Source organism: Poecile atricapillus, chromosome 4 (genome assembly GCF_030490865.1).
Source record: "Poecile atricapillus isolate bPoeAtr1 chromosome 4, bPoeAtr1.hap1, whole genome shotgun sequence".
Lineage (NCBI taxonomy): Eukaryota > Metazoa > Chordata > Aves > Passeriformes > Paridae > Poecile > Poecile atricapillus.
The window spans coordinates 74,417,351-74,437,502 of NC_081252.1; the positions used below are offsets into that span (position 1 = coordinate 74,417,351).

Below are 20,152 nucleotides of genomic sequence, written 5' to 3' on the forward strand. Positions count from 1 at the left end.
GAACATGACCGAGATGTATCCAGGAGCCCCAAAACCGCACTGTTCCTGGCCGTGGCAGCCCGTGCGGAGCAAGGCTGGCTGTGTGCTGTGTGCCAGGAGCTCCGTGCTGGGGTGGTGGGTGCCAGCCCCTGCTCGGGGGTGCCGCCGTCCTCCTCTGCCCGTTCCCACTCCCTGGCATGTACCAGCCTTCCCCGCCGTCCGGTCTGGGCTCCGGGGATGTTGAACAGTCCGTGAGGTGCCGTGGGGAATTGGGCTCGGCTCCGCATTAGCGCGGCCGCTGCTTCACCCGAGCCAAACCATCAGCGCGGCTCCGGCTGCGCCGGGTGGGGCCGTGTGGGCTGCTCCGCTGGCACCCCAAAGTGCCAGCACCTCGGCACCCCAAACTGCCAGCACCCCAACACCCGACACCCCGAACTGCCAGCACCCCAACACCCGACACCCCGAACTGCCAGCACCCCAACACCCCGAACTGCTAGCACCCCAACACCCCGAACTGCCAGCACTTCAACCCTGCCAGCACCCCAGCACCGGACACCCCAAACTGTCATCACGCTGGCTCCCCAGCAGCACCCCAGCACCCCAAACCTGCCTGAACCCCTGACACCCCGAAGTGCCCCGGTACTCCGAAGTGCCAGGGCCACTGCCTCCCTCAGCCCAGCCGCCGCAGTTCACCCTGTGCCCCAGCCGGGACACGCCCGTGTCCCCTCCTGAATCCTCTCAGACCCCCCGATCCCCCCCAGACCTCCCGCACCCCACGGCTGCCCCTAACCCATCCCCCTGAGTTCCCTGCCTGTACTCCGCGCCCCACCCAGACTCCTCGTCCCCCTCGAGCCCCCTCATAGCCTCCAGACCCCCTCAGGTCCCCTCAGACCCCCTCAGACCCCCTCAGACCCCCTCAGGTCCTCTCAGACCCCCTCAGGTCCCCTCAGACCCCCTCAGACCCCCTCAGGTCCCCTCAGACCCCCTCAGGTCCCCTCAGGTCCCCTCAGACCCTCTCAGGTCCCCTCGGACCCCCTCAGGTCCCCTCAGACCCTCTCAGACCCCCTCAGATCCCCTCAGACCCCCTCAGGTCCTCTCAGACTCCTTCAGGTCCCCTCAGGTCCCCTCGGACCCCCTCAGACCCTCTCTGATCCCCTCAGGTCCCCTCGGACCCCCTCAGGTCCCCTCAGACCCCCTCAGACCCTCTCTGATCCCCTCAGGTCCCCTCAGATCCCCCCAGGTCCCCTCAGATCCCCTCAGGTCCCCTCAGACCCCCTCAGACCCTCTCAGGTCCCCTCGGACCCCCGCCACCCCCGGCCCCCCCCCGCCCCTCCCGTTCCCCCGCGTTGCTCTGCTGCCCCCTGGTGGCGTTCCGCAGCACCGCGCGCACGCAGAGCCCTTTCTGATTGGTGGCCGCTGCTGTCCGTCAAGAGCGCGCCCTCTCCCTATTGGCCAGTGCTGGGAACACCCTCCCCTAAATACGGCGGGTCCAGTGGCGGCGGCTCCCGGCGGATCCCCCGGTCGCGGACGAGGTCGAGGGGTCTCGGGATCCCGGGCCTCTCGCCGTGGGTGGTGGTGAAGGCTCAGCACAGGGCCGAGCTTGCGCTGCCCGCCGCGACCCGAGACACGCGGGGCACGCTAGGAGTTGTAGTCCCGCCGCTCGCCGCGGCCCCGCCTCGAACCCGGAAGTGCGCGAGGCCACAGGCGGAGGCGGCTCTAAGATGGCGTCGCCTCCTCAGGGGGGCCCGATGGCCATCGCCATGCGGCTGCGGAACCAGCTCCAGGCCGTCTACAAGATGGACCCGCTGCGGAACGAGGCGAGCGGCCGTACCGGGAGGGCGGGAGGCACCGGGAGGAGGCGGTGGCGGCGACACCGGGGGCCAGCACGGGCGGGGACGGGAGGTGCCGCGGTGGTGCCGCTGGGGGGCGCTGTGAGACCGAGGGGCGGTGCGGGAGGGCGGGGCCAAGGGAAGGGGGCGTGGCCAAGGCTCGGGGCAGGCACTGGGCTAGGGGTGTCCCCGCACCACCAAAATCCCGTTTTTCTGACATACTAAGGCAAAACAGGGGACCCAGCCCCCTCCAAATCCCGTTTCTTTGGCGTAATAATGGAATGCAGAGTGGTCAGTCCTGTTTTCTGGCATGTTAAGGAAAGACAGGGGGTGCAGCACCCCAAAATCTCGTGTTCTGTCATAATAATGGGAGACAGGAGGCACAGTCTCCCCCCCAAAATCCTGTTTTCTGGAATAATAAGAGAAAAAAGGAGGCTTGACCCCCCAGAATCCCATTTTTTGGCATATTAAAGTAAGACAGTGAGGCCAGCCTCTCAAAATCCCATTTTCTGGTGTAATAATGGAAGACAGGGAGCAATCCCTACGAAATCCCATTTTCTGACGTATTTTAGCAAGACGGGGGCGGCCAGCCCCTCAGAATCTGTTTTCTGGCATATTAACGCAAAAGAAGAGGTGCAACCCCCCCCCAAAATCCCATTTTCTAGCATGTTAAGGGAATGGCAGGAGAAGCCCCTTGGGCTAAGGGGTTCCAAGTGAAGGATGAGAGGGGTCTCGTGGGGGTGGTCTCCAGGTGACAGCGATGTGTCCCCGCAGGAGGAGGTGAAGGTGAAGATGAAGGAGCTGAACGAGCACATCGTGTGTTTCCTGTGCGCCGGGTACTTCATCGACGCCACCACCATCACCGAGTGCCTGCACACCTGTGAGTGTCCCCACCCTTGGGGGGCTGGGGAAGGGGGGCTGTGAGTCCTGTGGGGGGTGAGGTTCCAGCCCTGTCACACCTGTGCCTGTCCCCAGTCTGCAAGAGCTGCATCGTGAAGTACCTGCAGACCAGCAAGTACTGCCCCATGTGCAACACCAAGATCCACGAGACGCAGCCGCTGCTCAACCTGAAACTGGACCGGGTCATGCAGGACATCGTGTACAAGCTGGTGCCCGGCCTGCAGCACAGTACGGGGGACAAGGGGGACGTGGGGGGCTCAGGGGCCATGGTGGGTTCAGGGGCCATGGCCTGCAGCACAGTACAGGGGACATGAGGACATGGGGGATTCAGGGATAGGAATGGGGATATGGACGGGGAGAGAGAGAGGGATGGGGATAGGGACAGGGTCTGTGGTGGGTGCTTGGTGCAGTGGGAGCAGTGAGGGGAGGGAGGACAGCCAGGGACTGTCCTCAGGGGCAGATGTGCCCAGGTGTGTCCCTGAGCCACCTCTCCCTTGCAGGTGAGGAGAAGCGGATCCGGGAGTTCTACCAGTCCCGTGGCCTCGACCGGGTGACGCAGCCCAGCGGTGACGGTGGGACAGGGGGGCACGGGGGGCAGCCAGCTGCGGTGCTGGGGGGTGTCGGGGGCACAGGGGGCTGACAGTGCCACCTGTGTCCCCAGACACGGTGGGAGGTGACCCCATGGGGCTCCCCTACAGCACCTTTGACCACTCACGTGCCCACTATTTCCGCTACGACGAGCACGTCTCGCTCTGCCTGGAGAAGCTGAGGTGAGTCCAGGGGGGCTGCAGCCCCTCGGTGTGGTGGGGAGGGGACACGGGGGACACTGGGCATGGCTCCCACCCCTGAGACCCTGGACACATGTCCCTTTCTCTTCCTGCCACAGCTCCAGCAAGGACAAGAGCAAGGTTGTGCTGCAGGTGAGTGGGGATCCCTGCAGTCCCCACCCCTGACCCCCAGCTCTCACCCTGGCCCTGACAGGGGTGTGTAGGGTCCCGGGGGAGGGGGGTGGGGGGTCCCTGGAGGCCCCCACAGCCCCCCAACCTGCTTTGCCCTTCACAGCAGAAATACGTGAGGTGCTCGGTGCGGGCGCAGATCCGACACCTGCGGAGGGTCCTGTGCCACCGGCTGGGGCTGTCCCTGCAGCACGTGAGTGGGGGTCCGGGGGGGTTCCCAGCCCCCAGGGGAGTCCTGTTCCCCCCTGATGCAGCCTCCCTGTGCAGGTGCAGATCCTGTTTGACAACGAGCCCCTCCCCGACCACATGACAATGAAGCAGCTCTGGCTGTCGCGCTGGTTTGGCAAGGTGTGCATCCATCAGAAGGGATGGCAACCTCTGATTTTGGGGTTCACCCAGCCGGGGGGGGTGGTGAGAGGACCCTCTGGGGGTGGTTCAGGGCAGTGTGGGATTGGGGGATTGAGGATCTTTAGTCTAAGTGGTGATTTGGGGAGGTCCCTGGCCTCTGCATGGGTCAGACAATGGGGGGGTTCCCCAAAGGGGTTGGCCAAGTTTGGAGTACATCCCTAGGGGAGTCCCTGGGCTGGGATTGGGGGTTCCTGTGCCAGGGCACTTCCAGGCTGGGGTTTGGGGTCTCTGCCCCAAGGGGATCTTGGATTGAGGTTTGGGGTCATGGGCTGGGAAGGGGGGGTCCCTATCTGGGGGCATTCCCTGGACTGAGGTTTGGAGTCCCTGCCCCGGGGGTGGTCCCTGGGCTGGGATCTGGGGTCTGTGTCCCAAGGGGGGTCCTTGGCTGGGATCCCTCCATCCCTGACCCCCCCTCACCCCACAGCCCGCGCCGCTCCTGCTGCACTACAGCATCAAGGACAAGAGGAGGTAGGGCTGGGGGGTGGGCACTGCCCCCCCAGTGCAGCCCTGCTCCCACCCCACAACCCCCATAACTTATACCCCACTTTGAATTTATTTTTGGAATAAAATTGTGGAAAAGCCCATTGAGTCCCTGCTTTCCTTGGGGGTGGGCTGGAGGCTGCTGTGGGGGTCTCAGGACCTGCATCCCCTCTGTGCCAGCAGCTCCAGGAGCTGGGGGCTACATGTGAGGGGTCAGTGACCCCCAGATGGGCTGCACCCATGGGGGGTGAGCCATGGGGAGCTTAGGGATGCACTGTGGGGCTATGCAGCCCCTCCTGCCCGTTCCCCTCCGTGCTGGGGGGTCTCACAGCCCCTCAGGGCCGTGCAGGCGCCTCCCCACATCGATCCCGTCACGGCTGCCTGCTGCGTGTCCAGCTCCTCCAGCCCCCACATAATGAGCCTTAATAAAGTCATCGGCCCTTTGATTGCCGAGGGAAGGGGGGAACCTCGCAGCCCCCACGCGGCCGTAATTAGCCCAGGACAATATTCCGCCATCTGGATCCGCCCGCGGCAGCCACGGGCACAGCTGCGGGCGGGGGGTCCCGGGGCAGGGGTATCCCGGGGGTGGGGCTGGGAGCCGGGGCTGCGGCCCCGTGCCGCGGGAGGAACAGGTGCCGGATCCCGGTGATCCCGGTGATCCCGGGAACGCGGCTCCGGAGGGGCCCTGGCTGCGGCACAGGGCTCAAAGCATGACCCCGCTCCATCCCCCAGGTACGGTGGTCGGGGATCACCCCTCCATCCTCGCCCCCCGGAACGGGTGTCCCATCCTGGGCTGGGCATCCCACCGGCCTTGCGTGGGTGTGGTATCGGGTGCCCCGTGGTCCATCCTTCATCCCCGGCCCCGCACTGAGCCCCGCGCCGGGACCCCCGAGCCGCCGCTGCCGCTGCCGGCGGATCCGGTTACGGCCCGGCCCGGCCCAGCTGTCGGCCATCGCTCACCGGGCAGGGGGCGGCCGGGCTCAAAGCCCCCACAAGGACCAAGGGAAACGCGGGGGCCGCTGGGCCATCGGGACATGGGGATCCCAAGTGGGGCTGGATGGGTGGGTGGAATGAGGGTGGAGTTGTGGGGTGCGGGATTAGCGTCCCAAGCGGAGAGGGAGGGGCGGGGTTGTGGAATGGGGGTTCCAAATAGGACTGGAGTGCTGGGGGGAGCAGGATGGGGGGGCACGGTAGGGCTGGAGGGCTTGGGAGTCCCGAGCAGGGACAGAGGGTTCGGGTCACGGGATGGGTGTCCCAAAAAAAAGGCTGGAGGTGTGGGGAGCAGGATGGGTGTTCTGAACGGAGCCACAGGGATTGGGGTGCAAGACTGGGGTCCAAGGGTGAGGCTGCGGGATAGGGGTCCAAAACGGGATCAGAAGGTTGGGTGAGGGATCCTGAATGAGGATGCAGAGCTGGAGGTGTGGGACCGGGATCCCTGCTGGCACCGGAGGGCTGTGGGTGCAGTATGGAAGTGCCAACCAGGGCTGGAGGAGTGGAGGTGCAGGATGGGGACCCCAAACAGGACTGCCTGTGGGGGAGGGAGCGTGTAGGTGGGTGGATGAACGGAGGGACAGACGGATGGACGGACGGATGCCGGGGGTGTCGAGGCGGGGGCTGTCCCTGTGTCTGTCAGCAGCGGCTCTGGCAGCCAGTTACAGACGGCAGAGCAGGAAGCCCCCCGGAGCCCCCCACGCCCCCTCCCTTATCAGCGCCGGCCCCGGAGGAGCCTAATTCAAACCAACTGCGGGGCTGACGTTGGTAAATGAGCCCCCCGCCCACGGGGGCTGCCCCGGAGAAGGGGGGAGATGAGGGCTGGGGGATGCAGTGGGGCAGGGGCAGGTACTGGGGGGATGTTCCCGTACCCCCGAGGCGCTGTCAAGCTGAAGGCACTTTGATGTCCCCCGCCCCGTCATGCTCCGAGGGGGCTAATGGCCCCCGGCTCCAGCCCGGCACGAGGGAAACCTGAGCCCCCATCCCCCTGTCCTTAACCTGGGGGGCTGTCGGGGGTCCCCAGCTCTGCCCGAGAGGATCTGGGCATGGCATGGGCCCCCGTGACCAGGGAGACGGGACCTTAAGAGCTCCTTGGCTATGTGGGACCCCCAGGGGTCCCGCCGGGGATGGTGGCACCCCCAGCCTGCAGGGTCCCAGGGCTCGGGGTGAGAGGTGAAGGGACCCATGGTGTCGCAGGGATGTGCCAAGGGGTTGCAGGTGCAGTCCTGGGGGGGAGCTGTGAGAGGGAATCCTCAAGCCCCTCGCCCTCCACAGCCCTGCAGCTCCCTGCCGGGCTGGGGGCAATGGGGGCACAGCATCACCCCTCCCTCCAATGCCAGCGTCCCCAAGCACTGCATCCTCCTCCTCCACACCCCCCCCCATCCCCGCCCCTCACTGGGGCCCAGCCCCACGAAACCCCACAAAACCCACCAGCCCCATGGACTCTCACTCTGGGGGTCCCGCTCACCCCAGGCCGCTGCCCTGATCTGGGGGTGGGCACAGGCGGTGGATTCCGGGCTGCTGAGCCCCCGGTTGTGCAGAACCCCCTCGGCTGCACCATCCTTGCCGTGCTCCAGCAGTACCGGCTCCGTGCAGCTGTGACAGAGACAGATGAGCCCCCAGCACCTTCACACCCGGCTGAGGGGCCATGCCCGGTGTCCTGGAACGTGGTGGGCACTGGGTTGGGATGGGTGGGGACACGTGTGACACAGTATTGCCCCACAGCCTGACCTCTCAGCCCAGGGCACGCAGCGGGCCCATGGCAGCCACCCATTCCTGGGGTTCCCATCCCATCCCATGCCATCTCATGCCATCCCATGCCATCCCATGCCATGCCATCCCATCCCATCCCATCCCATCCCATCCCATCCCATCCCATCCCATCCCATCCCATCCCATCCCATCCCATCCCATCCCATCCCATCCCATCCCATCCCATCCCATCCCATCCCATCCCATCCCATCCCATCCCATCCCATGGATCCCATCCCATCCCCAGCAGCACGGGCACGTGGCTGTCACGACAGGAATGAGCTGTCACGACGGGAATGAGCCATCGCACCAGCACGGGGATTTTCCCCGTAACGAAGCGCCAGGATGAGGCTGATGAGAAAATCCAAATGCAATTTAATTCCTGTCACCGCCTGAGCAGCTCTAAATGACTCCGGGGGGTTCTGACGGGCCCACGCTGAGCTCCCCCCGCAATCCCGCCCCACACTGTGCCCTCCTCACCCCCGCTGCCCCCCCGGCCCCGCGTTTCCTGCCCGCTTCCTGAGGATGTGGGCACCGGCGCTGGCACCGGGATGCCCGCCGGCGTGGGAAGGGGGGCAAGCAGGGGGGGCCACCTTCCTGCGGACAGAGGGGTCATGGCAGGGCCTGGGAAAGTGCCGCCCCCAACACCCCCCGCAGCCAACTGGAGGATCCCCGGGATTGCTCGGAGCAGCCGTGCTGGTGATGGGAGCACTTGTGGCACCGAGCCGTGGCACCCAGCCCTGCCACCGGCATTCCCGGACTGGTGACAGGGCGAAAGCCCCTAGCCAAAGGGGCACCGAGCACCGTCAGCCCCTCTTGGCACGGGTGCGAGGGGTGGTGAGGCCGTGGGAGCAGAGTCGAGGCACCTCTTCACATCTCCCGGTTTATTTTGGCTGCCGGAGTTTCCTTGAAGCCTTTGTCTGGTGGTTGTAGCCCCCCCCGGGCCCCCAGGTTTCCTGCGTGTCCGCAGGGGCGGGGGATGCGCCGTGGGACCACCGCCCCGGCACGCCCCACCGGGATCGGCGGGATGGGAGTGAGAGGAGGCTCCGGTGCCTGTGGTTCTGCCACGTGCACGGGTGGGATGTGGGATGTGGGATGTGGGATGTGGGATGTGGGATGTGGGATGTGGGATGTGGGACGTGGGATGGGACGAGGGATGTGCGATGGAGCGCACAGGGGTCACACACGTGGGGTACAGGTGGGCACAGAGGGCAGGTGTGGGGGCTCTTGGGGGGTGCCAGCCTGGTCCCCAGGTGAGGTTTGGGTGCTGCTGTCCTGACGTGGAGGCTGGTGCCGTGGTGCCAGTGCCACGGTGTGGGTCCTGGTGCTGTGGGGTGAGTCCTGAAACCACGACGTGTGTCCCAATGCCATGTGGGTCCCTGTGCCGTGATATTGGTCCTGGTACCATAAAGTGGGTGTCAGTGTCACAGTGTGGGTGTCAGTGCCGTGGTGTAGGTGCCAGTGACACAGTGTGGGTGTCAGTGACACAGTGTGGGTGTCTGTGTCGTGGTGTGGGTGTCAGTTCCACAGTGTGGGTGTCAGTGCCACGGTGTGGGTGTCTGTGTCACAGTGTGGGTGTCATTGCCATGCTGTGGGTGTCAGTGTCACGGTGTGGGTGCCAGTGTCACAGTGTGGGTGTCATTGCCACGGTGTGGGTGTCATTGCCATGGTGTGGGTGTCAGTGCCGTGGTGTGAGTGCCAGTGACACAGTGTGGGTGTCAGTTCCACAGTGTGGGTGTCTGTGTCGTGGTGTGGGTGTCAGTTCCACGGCGTGGGTGTCAGTGTCACAGTGTGGGTGTCAGTGTCACAGTGTGGGTGCCAGTGCTGTGGTGTGGGTGTCATTGCCGTGCTGTGGGTGTCAGTGTCACAGTGTGGGTGTCATTGCCGTGCTGTGGGTGTCAGTTCCACAGTGTGGGTGTCAGTGCCACGGTGTGGGTGTCAGTGTCACGGTGTGGATGCCAGTGTCACAGTGTGGGTGCCAGTGCCACCACGGGGGCCGCAGTGCCAGGACGGTGGCGTTCCCCATCCCACCATTGTTCCACCCTTTGAAGTCGGTGTTTCCTGGCGGATTTGTCCCAGCCCGTCTGCGCCGGTGCTTCCCAGCCATAAATCACCCAGCACGGGGGTTCGACAGCCGGGTACCCACGGCCACAGCCTGGCAAGGGGCTCATCCCAAGCCCCCCTTCATTTGGGACCTGCCAGGGCCGGGCAAGGACTCACTGGAGCCCCGTGGTACCGTCAGGATGGGCATCACAGCGGTCCCTTCCCCACGGACCCCCATCCCCACTGACTCCCGATGGTATAAAGGGACGTGGATAACCCCGGCGTTAGGATTTGGGGCAAATCACAGCGAGATTGGAGGTGACCACCACAGCCCAGCCGATGTGCCAGGACTTAGGACGGTCCCTCCGCTCCTGTCTGGCTGCCCCCTGCGCCCTGAGGCTTCCGTCCGGGCCCAGCGCTGACGGCACTGCCGTTCCCTCCGCTATTCCCAGCATTTCCTGGGGTTTATTGTCTTCCCCTCCCTGTCCCACCTTCCTCGCAGGAAACCTTCGTCCCACGGGGCCGGCGGCTCCGTTACCAGCAGGACGGCGCTCCCGGCCCCCTCTCCATGGGCAGGGACAGAGCCTGGGAGCTGTTCAAGCCCCCATACCCTGCTCAGACCCCAGTACGGATCTGAGCACCCGTCAGGGCCGTGCCGGCATCGATGCCGGGGTCCCACGGCACAAAAGAGGCTGGGGATTGTCCCCAGAGCCCCTCTCCAACCGGGGGGGGGCTTGTTCTGTCACGGCTGTCGCCTAGCAGTCCCCTGATCCCTAAAACAATTGGGTGGGTTATTACAACGCCGCGTCTCCGGCTGCTGGATAATTGCATGTGATCCCGGCAGGGAGGGAACGTGCCACCATCATCCCTCTCCTCTGACGGCGACACCGGGCTCCCACCGTGGGACAGGGGCTGGAGAGAAGTGGGGGAACCCAGCACGACAAGGGGGTGCTCCTGGAGGGGTGAACCGGGGTCTGTTCCCTCCCCATCCTCGTCTCATCCCATCTCCATCCTCATTGCATCCAGATCCCCACTGCATCCCATCTCCACCTCATCCCATCTTCAATCCTCATCCATCCCCCCCGCTCTTCCTACACCTCGCGGACCCCCACAGCCCCCGGGGCCTCGGGCGGCAAATTCCAAAGGGCACCCGGGAAGATTAATGGCGGGGCCGGGGCCGGGGCTGGGCCGGCCGGTAACCGGATCGCCCCGCGGGAGCAGGAATGCGCCGCTGACCCCGCCGTGCCCGCCTCGCCGCGAGGGTCCCGCCACGCGGGGTCACCACGGGCTCAGCCACCACGGGCACCGCCAGCCCCCTCCCCAGCCAGGGGCATCCCTCAGTCCCCAAACACGATGGAGCTCTGTCCCCGGAACCCCAAACCCAGAGACAATTCCTCGGCACGCAGGGACAGGCAGCGGCCCCGAGGTCTCTGTGACCATTCGGGGATGGATGCCGTGTGCCACATCCTGAGGATGCCATGCGCCATCTCCTCTCCCCACAGCAAGAAGGGCACCAGGGGTTCCATCTCCCTCTTCTCTCCCCAGCCTCAGGGGAGCAGAGCAGCCCCCCGGGATCGGGGACACCCAGCGCTGCCGTGCCGCGCCACGGAGGCCGTGGGGACAGCGGGGGCCGTGGGGGCTGCAGGCGGCCGGCGCGGAGCAGCTGTCGGATCTAAAGTTACGGTGGCGGCTGGGGGCGGGGAGCGAGGCCCGGAGAGGGACGGGCTCCCCATGGGGGTGTCCCCCCTTGAGATCCCCCCATTGTCGCACACCAAAGCTCCCGAGGGGCGCAGGGCCGGACCCCGCCAGGCGGGGAGGATGCGGGACAGACCGGGGCTAAGAATAGCGCTGGGGTGGGAGGAGGAGGAAGGATGGGGCTTCCTCTGCGACGCTTCTTCTTCCTCCTACCCGGCTCTGCCAGGCAGCACGTGTGACACGGGGAGGCTCCGAGTGCCACCTGCCCCCCCGCTGGCCCCCCGCACCCCCATTCCGGGTGTGGCAGCCGACAGTGTCCCCTGGAGCACCCACCGTGCCCGTACAAGTGCCACCCCCACCATTCCCTGTCGCTGTCACCCCCCCCCCCCAGCCGCTGTCAGGCCCCATCACCACTGTCAACCCCCGCCGCCGCCGCCGCGTTTCGTTGCACTTCACTTTTTAATTAACCTCGGGGCGCTGCCTCGCCGGGGTTAATGGCAGCGGTGACCCGCGCGGCCATCGATCCCCCGAGCCCTGTGCCGTGCTCGCAGCGACGGACGGGCCCCCTCGGGGTCCTGCAGGATGACAGGGGCGTGTGTCGTCCCCCCTCTTCAATCCTACGCATGGCAGAGTCCCGGAGGACCCCCGGGGTGCCCCCACTCTGCTGCCACCACTGTGGCGGTGTGGGGCTGCGGGCACACATGGCTCGAGGTGTCCCCATCCAGGTTTAGGGGTGGTCCCGTAATACCCCCCCCCGCATTGGGGTCCCCTCCCGGCCGTTCAGTGGCCCCGTGGCGGTGCCAAATGCGGGGTCCCGCCCCCCTGCAGCCTCCCCAGCCCCCTCCCCGCTCAGGTGCCCCTGTCACCCCTCCTCGCTTTAATCCGGGGGTCGTTCATCTTGGGCGGGGGCCGGGCTGTCAACGCCCAGACGGGCCATTTCCGAGCCGAGTCCCCCGCGCTCGGCCCTAATTGAATCCTCATGGCCCCGCCGCCGCCTCGGCCCCGCCGCGGCACCCGCCACCGTCCCGCTGCCCACAGCAGGTCCCCCCGGGGTCCCGGTGCCACGGGGAGCCTGGGGGTGCCTCACGCCAGGGAGCACTCGGAGCCCCCCACCCTTTCCAGCCGCCCCATCCCGGTTGTTGCTCCCCGCTCCCCCCCGGGCACAGAGACCCCCGCTCGGTGGGCAGCGAGCCCCACGGCTCTGCCCCACGGCGGAATGGGGATCCCACCCCCGGACAGCCCAGCCCGCTCCCCCCCACAGCCGCAGGTCAACTCCGGACGGATCCCGGCCCCATGGGGGTCCCAGCGGGTCCCTCTGCCGGGGCAGGGGACGCGGAGTCCCCCCCATCCCGGCCGTGCCGTGCGGGGGTCAGGGGGCATGGGCGGCCGAGAGCCCGGCGGGGGGGCAGCGGCGTTTGCTGCAGCCGGAGCCTTTGAAATGCAACCCCCCCCGCCCACGGCCCATTTGGCTGGAGTTTGGCCCAGGCACAAATGGAGGCCCCGGAGCGAGCAGGGGATTCCGGGGGGGTGCGGCAGCTGCGGCCGGGGCTGGCGGGACCCTCTCACCGCGGCCGGTCCCTGGCACTGGCGTCTCCACGCGTGTGGCGGCTCTGGATGTGAGCTGGTGTGTCCGTGAGCCTTCCACGCACACCTGGACACAGCTGCACACCTGCGAGGAGCCCGTTGGGGTGGTTGTGCCCACACAGACACGCGGAGGGATGTGCAAAACCCCGTGCGTCCCTTGTCCTGCGCTGTCCCCGTGTCCATATCCCCATCCCATCCCGGCCCCCCACGCTCCCCCCGGGCCGTGCTTGTGCTCAGCCCCTCCGGAGCGCGGGGGGCGATGCCGCTCGCGTTAATGAATCGATGATTTGCCAACAGCCCCAGGGAGGGATCCCCGTCTCCCCTGGCTGCCCCGGCTCCCGACACATCCATCCCCATTCACCGGAGCCAGGTGTAATCCCATTATTCCCGGCTCCGCTGAGGTCCCAGCCCACCACAGGGTCAGGATTTATTGCCAGTAATTGCTGGGGTCCCGTCCCCCGGTGCGGGGGGGCTCCCGGCACCCCCCCGGCGCTGCCGTCGCTCCTTACACTTTAATTCCGCACCGAGCTGTTCCCTTATTAAAGGAAAATTCATTTGCCAGCGATTTCCATGTGCCGGGGCCGCGCGGGGCCGCGGTCCTAATCGCGTTACAGAGCGCTGCGGCGCAATATTGGGATGGAGCCGATAAATAATGGATCAGGGCGGCGCGGGGAGGGGAGGCGCCTCACGGGGGCACCGCACCCCGAATTGTGTTATCCCCGGCACCCTGCTCCCCACACCCAGATCCCGGGCCCCCTGGCACACCCCAGCACCCAGTGCCGGCAGCTCGCCGGGATGTGCGGCCCCGGGTGGGGAAATACCCGGAGCTGCCGGTGTTTGGAGCCACGGCAGCCCCCCAGGATGGGGGATTCTGTGGGGGGGGGACACGGCAGCAGCCCCAGCTCCAGCACAACCACCCCCTCACACGTGGGTCACACCCTTGTGCGCAACACAACCCCTCGCTCATGCGAACACACACACAAACACACGCGTGTGCTGTGCCCGCTGCTGCTCATGGGGCGTCAGGGGCTGGGAGCCGAAGTTCCAGACCTCTAGGACCTCCCAGAGCCCCCCAGGGACACCCCCGGGGTGGAGGAGCGGGACAAAGGCGGAGGCTGGCAGTGCCACACCGGGTGCGGTACCCTGGGGTGCCCTCAGCCCCACGCCGTGGATGTGCCCGTCACCCTCCCCTCGGGCTGCGGGCACCCGGCCAGCCCCGGGCACTCTCCCGGCTCCGCAGGAAGCTCCAGTGTTCCTGCAAAACCCCCGAGGGCTCGTTTTGTTCCCACCCTGTGGCCTGGTTTGGGGTGAAAAGCGTTTCCCATCCTGTGTTCCCGGCAGCTGGAGCCAGCACTTCCCTCACCGGGGGGAAGCCGGAGGGGTCGGGCAGGGTGTGGGGGGCTCAGCCCACCCCGGCAATGCCTCACCGGCAGCCTCGGGGCACGAGTGGGGGCTCCGGGAGGGAAGGAGGTGCCAGCACCATGATCTGGGAGCATCCCTGGGCGCAGGGATTCACCAAAACTGCTGAAGAGCAACGGGTGGGGATAACGGGGGGCTGATGAGAGGGGGCGATGGGGTGAGGATGACATCCCATCCATCAGGGTGGGCACCACGGCTGCGGATCTGCAGATTCCCGTCTCGCAGGCCGGTGGGAGCACTCCCACATTCCCAGCCCCGGGACTCGGCTGCCGAGATCCCGCTGGCCCCGGAGGAGCCGGAGCGTTCCAGAGGGGTTTGCTCAGCGGGTGGGCGGCCGCGATTCCCCACAAAAACCGTGGAAATCACCCTGAGAAGCGATTTCCCAGTGTGTCCCAGCGCGTTAAACCAGCACTGAGACCACGGCTTCCCCCATGGGGCTGGGATCCCCGGCAGAGGGGTTGGGACTCCTGGGAAGGGCTGCGACCCCCTTTCCCTGCTCACCGGGCGCTCAGGGCCTTGTGGCCGGAGCGGTGGCCTCATGCCCAAGGGGACTGGGCTCACAGGGGTCCACCCGAGTGCTGGACCCCGCGTGGGGGGGGGGGATGGGAGTGGGGGTCCCAGCTCTCCCGCATCCCGGGACAGGCTCCATCCCCCGGCGGCACGTGCGGCCACGGCGGCTCCGCCATCTCCCCGCGCCCTGCGGAGAGGACAAAAGCCGCGTGCGAGGAATCCGTGCAAACACCGCTGTGCCCGGCACGCCGCCGTGCGAGGGGCCCCGTGTCCCTCTCCCAAACCGAGCCCCCTCCCCACCCCACCCCACCCCCCCCCACCCGCCGGCGTTTAATTGCTCCGGCTGCTGGGAAATTTCAAGGTTGAATTTGTCAAACTCCGATTTCCAGCCGGGAGATCGCGTTCTGCCTTTGTCAGCAAGATTGGAAAAATCTCTCCCCCCACCACCACCCACCCAACCCCGCTCCCGCCCCCTCCCCACTTCCATAATCTTGGCATCGGCGCTGCCGGATCCCCCTGCACCTGCTCCCCCAACCCGGCTCCGTGTGCTCCCACCGGCCCCCTCCCCACATCATCCGCAGGTTCATTACCGCCGTGACCCCCGTGACCTCGCCATGTCCCCGATCCCAGCGACAGATCCATGGGGACACCCGATGGGATTGGGATTGGGAAGGGGGGGGATCCTCTCTGGAGGGGGCAATTCGGAATCCCCCAACCCCAAACCCGCCGGATAATCCGGACGCGGTGTCGCCAGCCAGGCCTCACCTGCGTGTGCGGCATCCCGGGATTTTTACGAGCGGCCGAAATCCCGGAGCTATTTGTACCGGGAAAGGGCAGCGGGAATGTGGGGAGGGGGGGGCGGAATTTATGGCTCTGAAACCCAAAACCCACCCAAAAGGGCTTAATCACTCCCAGCCGCGGCCCCGATGCTTTTATGGGGCATTTTAGAGCAAAAGAGCCAATAAATTTTTGGGTGAGGGTAAGAGCCGCGGTGAGGATGAGGAGGGAGCAGAGGAGGAGGGGGGACCCACTGGGATGGGTTAAAATGGGGGAGACAACAGGGGGGAGGCGCGGGGCTGCGCCCCGGTAGTGGCGGAGAGGGGTCGGTCTCCCCCCCCTCGACAGGGGGGGCGTCGGTGGCTCCTCCTCCTCCTCCTCCCGGTATCCCGGGGCTTTAAGGCGGTGGAACGGGAATCGCGGGGCTGGGGGGGGGGAGGGGCGGCGGCGGCGGGTCCCGGTCCCGGCGCGGGTCCCGGTCCCGGCATGACCTCGGCGGGGGAGGCGGCCGGTTCCCCCCCGCTGCCCGCCGCGGTCGGTGGCCACCGGCGGAGCCCCCTGGACCGGCTCCCGCCCCCCGCCAACACCACAAAACCGCTGACACCCTTCGGCATCGAGGACATCCTGGGGCGCCCCCGCGGCGGGAGCCCCCCCGGGACCGGGACCGGTCCCGCCGCCCCCCCCGCCCCGACAGGGCCCCGAGGCGGCGGCGGCGGCTGCGCCCCGGCCTCGCCGCTCTGGGCGCTGGAGGAACTCGCCAGTAAAACCTTCCAGGGGCTGGAGCTGGGAATGCTGCAGGCAGCCGGAGGTACCGGGGCCGGGGGGCTGCAGGGGCAGGGGGGCTTTGTCGGGATCGGGGCAGGCACCAGGCACCGGGTACCGGGCACCGGGCAGGTGGCGGGGCTTGAGGGCGGTGGGGAGGCCGTGGCGAGGCCAGGGACACCCCTCGTCCCCCGTCCCGGGAAGTTTCCTCCTTGTCCCAGAGGGACGAGCGCGGCTGGGAGGCCCGAGAAGCCGCCGGTGCTCAGCCGGGACACCGGGGACACGCGGCAGGCTCAGTCCGAAAGGAGGGAGAAGTCCCGGGGCCGGACACAGGGAACCGGAGAGAGCCCCGGCCCCGGTGAGCCGCCGCAGGCACCGGCAGAACCGGCAGCTTTATCGGGAGCCGCAGGACCGGGCTCGGCGCCGCCGAGTCGTGACCGTGACCGTGACCGAGCGCGGGGACCGAGCGGCGGATCGGAAACCCGGTACCGACCCCGACCCTCCGCGGGGACGGCGGCTCCGTCCGGGGCTTGGCACCCCCTGTACCGGTGGGCTCCGACGGCCGCTCACGGACCCGGGCTCTCGGGTTCGGCCGAACCGGGAGGACAGACGGACACCGACAGACAGCACGGCGCCTCCGGGAACGAAAAAATCCTTTAGTGGGTTGGAGAGATTGACACGGACGGACAGATCGTTACTCCGGGATTAACGGAAAATGCCTCGCACGGATGGACACACGGACAGGCAAAGCACGGCGTCGCCGGGAATGAATAAAACCGTTAGCGGGACAGACAAACCGACGCGGATAGATCGAAAAAGGCTCTTGTAATTAACGTAGAAAACAATTACCGTTCCTTACAGAGATGGACAGAGAGAGTCTCCGTGATTAATGTGAAAAAAATCCCATTACCGGAAAGGACAGACGGACAGTCACGACAGAGCAGCGTCCCGGTAATTAACGGATACGGTTGGGCACAATGCGACTCACGCCGGTAACGAAAACCCTTCGGACAGACGGACACGGACCGCTGGATCAACCCTCCCGTGAGTAACCGAACCTTCGTTACCGGCCGGACGGATGAACGAGAAGGGAGCCAGGCTCCGGTAATTAACGGGGGAAAAAAAACCCTAATTACGGAGAGGAGTAGCGGTAATTAAGGAAGCCACCATAGCGGGCAGACAGACGGACAGACAGAGAGGGGCTCCTGTGATTAACGAATAAACCAACCCGTTAACGGGCGGACAGACGAACAGAGCGGGGACGCCTCGGGCGCCTGATTTTAAGGTAAAAACCCTTTAATCTGACGAACGGACACGGCAAGGAACGAAATAAGTGAAATTATATTAAATTATTAATTAAATATCCCATTACCGGGTGGACAGACAGACGTGAACGGGGGCGAAAAAAATTCCCTTTTCCGAGACGGACAGACGGACAGAAACGGGGCCGATCGCGGCTCCCAGAATTAAGGTAAAAAGGCCCATTACCGGACGGACAGATCGACAGAAAAAGAATCGAAAATAAAATAACGAAAATAAAAAGAAAAGAAAAAAAAAAAAAAGCTTTACCGGGTGATCAGACAGAAAAAAATCGGAACGACAGAGGCTCCCGAGGCGGAGGTAAATTCTCGTTACCGGCCTGACGGAAGGACAGACACGGGATTAATAAAAATGAACGAAAAAAAGCCCCGCTGCCGGCCGGACAAACACGGGAGAGATCGAGGCTCCCGGGAAGGGGGTGAAGCTCCGGTACCGGCCGGACAGATGGACACGGCCGAGCGGGGATCTCGGAATTAAAAAAAACCCGGTCGCGAACCGGCCGCGGGTAACGGCGGAACGAGCCGGGACTGGCGGGCAGATGGAGGTGCCGGTAATTCAGGTAAAACCTCATTACCGGGACGGAGCCACCGACACAGCCGGGACAGCCCAGGGCTTCCGTGACGAACAAAAACCGCCGCGACGGAAGGACGGACTGACAACGGAGCGATCACGGCTCCTGAGCGGGGGTAAATCCCCGTTACCGGGATGGACCGACGGAAAGAAACGGGGCCGATCGGGGCTCCGAAAGCGGAGGGGAATCCCCGTTACTGGAAGGCGGCATTGACCCGTTTTTTGTGACCGCGGTAAAGCCGTGATACCGGGACAGACCCACCGACTCGGCCGGGACCGCCTGGGGGTTCTCTACCGAACGAGAAGCGGAGTCCGCGCTGCGAAGAGACCCCGGGAGCCACCGCTGTTACCGGGGGACGCACGGCCCGAGCGAGCCGCGTTATCGGGACGCGGGCAGCGCCCGAGGACCGGAGGGGGAAAGAGATCGGGACCGTGATCGGGATTCCGCCGGCGGCGCGGAGCCGTGCCCGGGGCGGCGATTCGCGTCTCTACCGGTGCCCACAGGTCGGACCCGCAGTGCTCGGGGCGGCTCCCGGTGTCTTTGACCTGACGCCGCTGTCCCCGCAGGTCGAGGCTCGGCGGTGCCGGTGCTGTCCGGGTCCCGGTGCCGGTACCCTGCCCCACAAACCCTTCCCCACCGGGCATCCCGGGGCCGTTACCGGTGCGATGCCCTGCACCCGCCGGCAATTCACAGCCGGGAGCCCGGGGGCCGTTCCCCGGAGCGGGTCCCGGTGCAGCTCCCCGTTCTCCGTGCCCTAAGCCCGCTGTTCTCCGTGCCCTAAGCCCCCTGTTCCCCGTGCCCTAAGCCCGCTGTTCCCCGTGCCCTAAGCCCGCTGTTCCCCGTGCCCTAAGCCCGCTGTTCCCCGTGCCCTAAGCCCGCTGTTCCCCGTGCCCTAAGCCCGCTGTTCCCCGTGCCCTAAGCCCGCTGTTCCCCGTGCCCTAAGCCCGCTGTTCCCCGTGCCCTAAGCCCGCTGTTCCCCGTGCCCTAAGCCCGCTGTTCCCCGTGCCCTAACCCCGCTGTCTCCGCAGGTCCGTCCCCTCCGGGTGCCTCGGGCCCTCGCCCTCCCTGCAGGAAGCGTCGCAAGTCCCGGACCGCGTTCACGGCGCAGCAGCTGCGGGAGCTGGAGCAGCGATTTCGGCGGCAGCGCTACCTCTCCCCGGTGGACCGGGACGCGCTGGCGGCGCGGCTGGCGCTCTCCGCCGCCCAGGTCATCACCTGGTTCCAGAACCGCCGCGCCAAGCTCAAGCGGGACCTGGAGGAGCTGCGGGCGGACGTGGCCTCGCTGCAAGCGCTGCCCCCCGCCGCCCTGCAGCAGCTGGCCGGGCTGCCCGAGCCCCCCCCGGGGGTTCCCGGTACCGGCACCGGGACCACAGAGCCCGCCGAGCTCTCAGAGGAGGAGATCGACGTGGCGGACTGAGCCGAACACGCTCGGCTCCGCTCGGATCCACTCGGACCGAGACTGCTCTGTTCGGATCCACGCGGCACCATTCGGGCCGGCTCGGCTGAGTTCGGATTCAATCGGCACCATTCGGGCCAGCTCGGCTGAGTTCGGATTCACTCGGGTCGGTTCAGGCCGAGCCCGCTCCGTTCGGATTCACTGGACTCCCCGTTCGGCTCCGTTCGGGTGCACTCGGGTCCGTCCGGACTGACTCGGCTCCGCCACATCCGCTCGGCTCGGTTCCGAAAGGAGCCGAGCCCAGCCCCGCCCCCTCGGTGCACCCTTTTTCGGCTTTTTTTTTTTGTTTCGTTTTGGTTTTTTTCGTCTTTCCATTGTTTGTTGTTTTTTGGTTTTTTTTTTTTTTTAATTTTATTTTCTATCAGCCCCGGTGTAAATATTTGCAATAAAGGCGACACCTTAATATGGACCCCAGAACCCCCCACCCCCCACTTTTTTCCGGGCGAGCACCTCCCACCGCGGGCATTAATTTGTTTTAACCGGTGATTAATTACCGGCTGCGGCCGCTCCTGCCCCCCTCAATTTGCATATTAATCAAATTGTATTTGATCTCACGCCTGTCACCCCCCTCCCTCCCCGAAGCTCCTGTCACCAGCCAGTGACATTACAGGAGGGTGGAGACCCCCCCTTGCTGTCCCCTGGGGCTGCAGTGACATGGGGAGCAAGGGGGGACACAGAGGGACACGGGGTGGACAGGGACATGGGGGGCTGGAGCAGTGGG

At 66.1% G+C, this 20,152-nt stretch overlaps 3 protein-coding genes across 4 annotated transcripts; all 3 read left to right on the forward strand.

Annotated features, from left to right (window-relative positions):
- Window positions 1–1,449: 1,449 nt before the first annotated feature.
- Window positions 1,450–4,650, forward strand: PCGF1 (polycomb group ring finger 1). Of its 2 annotated transcripts, none has more exons than XM_058837910.1 (9): window positions 1,450–1,796; window positions 2,583–2,688; window positions 2,784–2,936; window positions 3,209–3,280; window positions 3,370–3,478; window positions 3,595–3,628; window positions 3,774–3,857; window positions 3,932–4,012; window positions 4,497–4,650. In XM_058837910.1, exons 1-9 carry the CDS (start codon window positions 1,701–1,703, stop codon window positions 4,542–4,544), a joined length of 783 nt encoding a protein of 260 aa, XP_058693893.1. In that variant the 5' UTR covers window positions 1,450–1,700; the 3' UTR covers window positions 4,545–4,650. The 2 variants fall into 2 exon arrangements, with proteins under 2 accessions (XP_058693893.1, XP_058693892.1); XM_058837909.1 differs by having other exon boundaries at window positions 1,452–1,796; window positions 3,771–3,857.
- Window positions 4,651–12,011: 7,361 nt separating this feature from the next.
- Window positions 12,012–15,143, forward strand: LOC131579223 (basic salivary proline-rich protein 2-like). Its single transcript, XM_058838857.1, has 4 exons — window positions 12,012–12,648; window positions 13,361–13,543; window positions 14,678–14,812; window positions 15,127–15,143. The coding sequence occupies exons 1-4, from the start codon at window positions 12,012–12,014 to the stop codon at window positions 15,141–15,143; spliced, it is 972 nt and encodes a 323-aa protein (XP_058694840.1).
- A 665-nt stretch (window positions 15,144–15,808) lies between these two features.
- LBX2 (ladybird homeobox 2) lies at window positions 15,809–19,778 on the forward strand. The gene is made up of 2 exons (XM_058838176.1): window positions 15,809–16,130; window positions 19,004–19,778. The coding sequence occupies exons 1-2, from the start codon at window positions 15,809–15,811 to the stop codon at window positions 19,390–19,392; spliced, it is 711 nt and encodes a 236-aa protein (XP_058694159.1). The 3' UTR covers window positions 19,393–19,778.
- The last annotated feature ends 374 nt before the right edge of the window (window positions 19,779–20,152 follow it).

Excerpts from the sequence above, each read along its gene's own strand:
- PCGF1 (XM_058837909.1), top strand. The coding sequence starts at position 1,701 with ATGGCGTCGCCTCCTCAGGGGGGCCCGATGGCCATCGCCATGCGGCTG. Across the intron at positions 2,689-2,783 it reads CACCGAGTGCCTGCACACCT|TCTGCAAGAGCTGCATCGTG; the intron begins GTGAGTGTCCCC and ends GCCTGTCCCCAG. Across the intron at positions 4,013-4,496 it reads TGTCGCGCTGGTTTGGCAAG|CCCGCGCCGCTCCTGCTGCA; the intron begins GTGTGCATCCAT and ends CTCACCCCACAG.
- LOC131579223 (XM_058838857.1), top strand. The coding sequence starts at position 12,012 with ATGGCCCCGCCGCCGCCTCGGCCCCGCCGCGGCACCCGCCACCGTCCC. Across the intron at positions 12,649-13,360 it reads CGCGTGTGGCGGCTCTGGAT|ATCCCGGGCCCCCTGGCACA; the intron begins GTGAGCTGGTGT and ends CCCCACACCCAG. Across the intron at positions 13,544-14,677 it reads GCACAACCACCCCCTCACAC|GCTCCATCCCCCGGCGGCAC; the intron begins GTGGGTCACACC and ends ATCCCGGGACAG.
- LBX2 (XM_058838176.1), top strand. The coding sequence starts at position 15,809 with ATGACCTCGGCGGGGGAGGCGGCCGGTTCCCCCCCGCTGCCCGCCGCG. Across the intron at positions 16,131-19,003 it reads AATGCTGCAGGCAGCCGGAG|GTCCGTCCCCTCCGGGTGCC; the intron begins GTACCGGGGCCG and ends CTGTCTCCGCAG.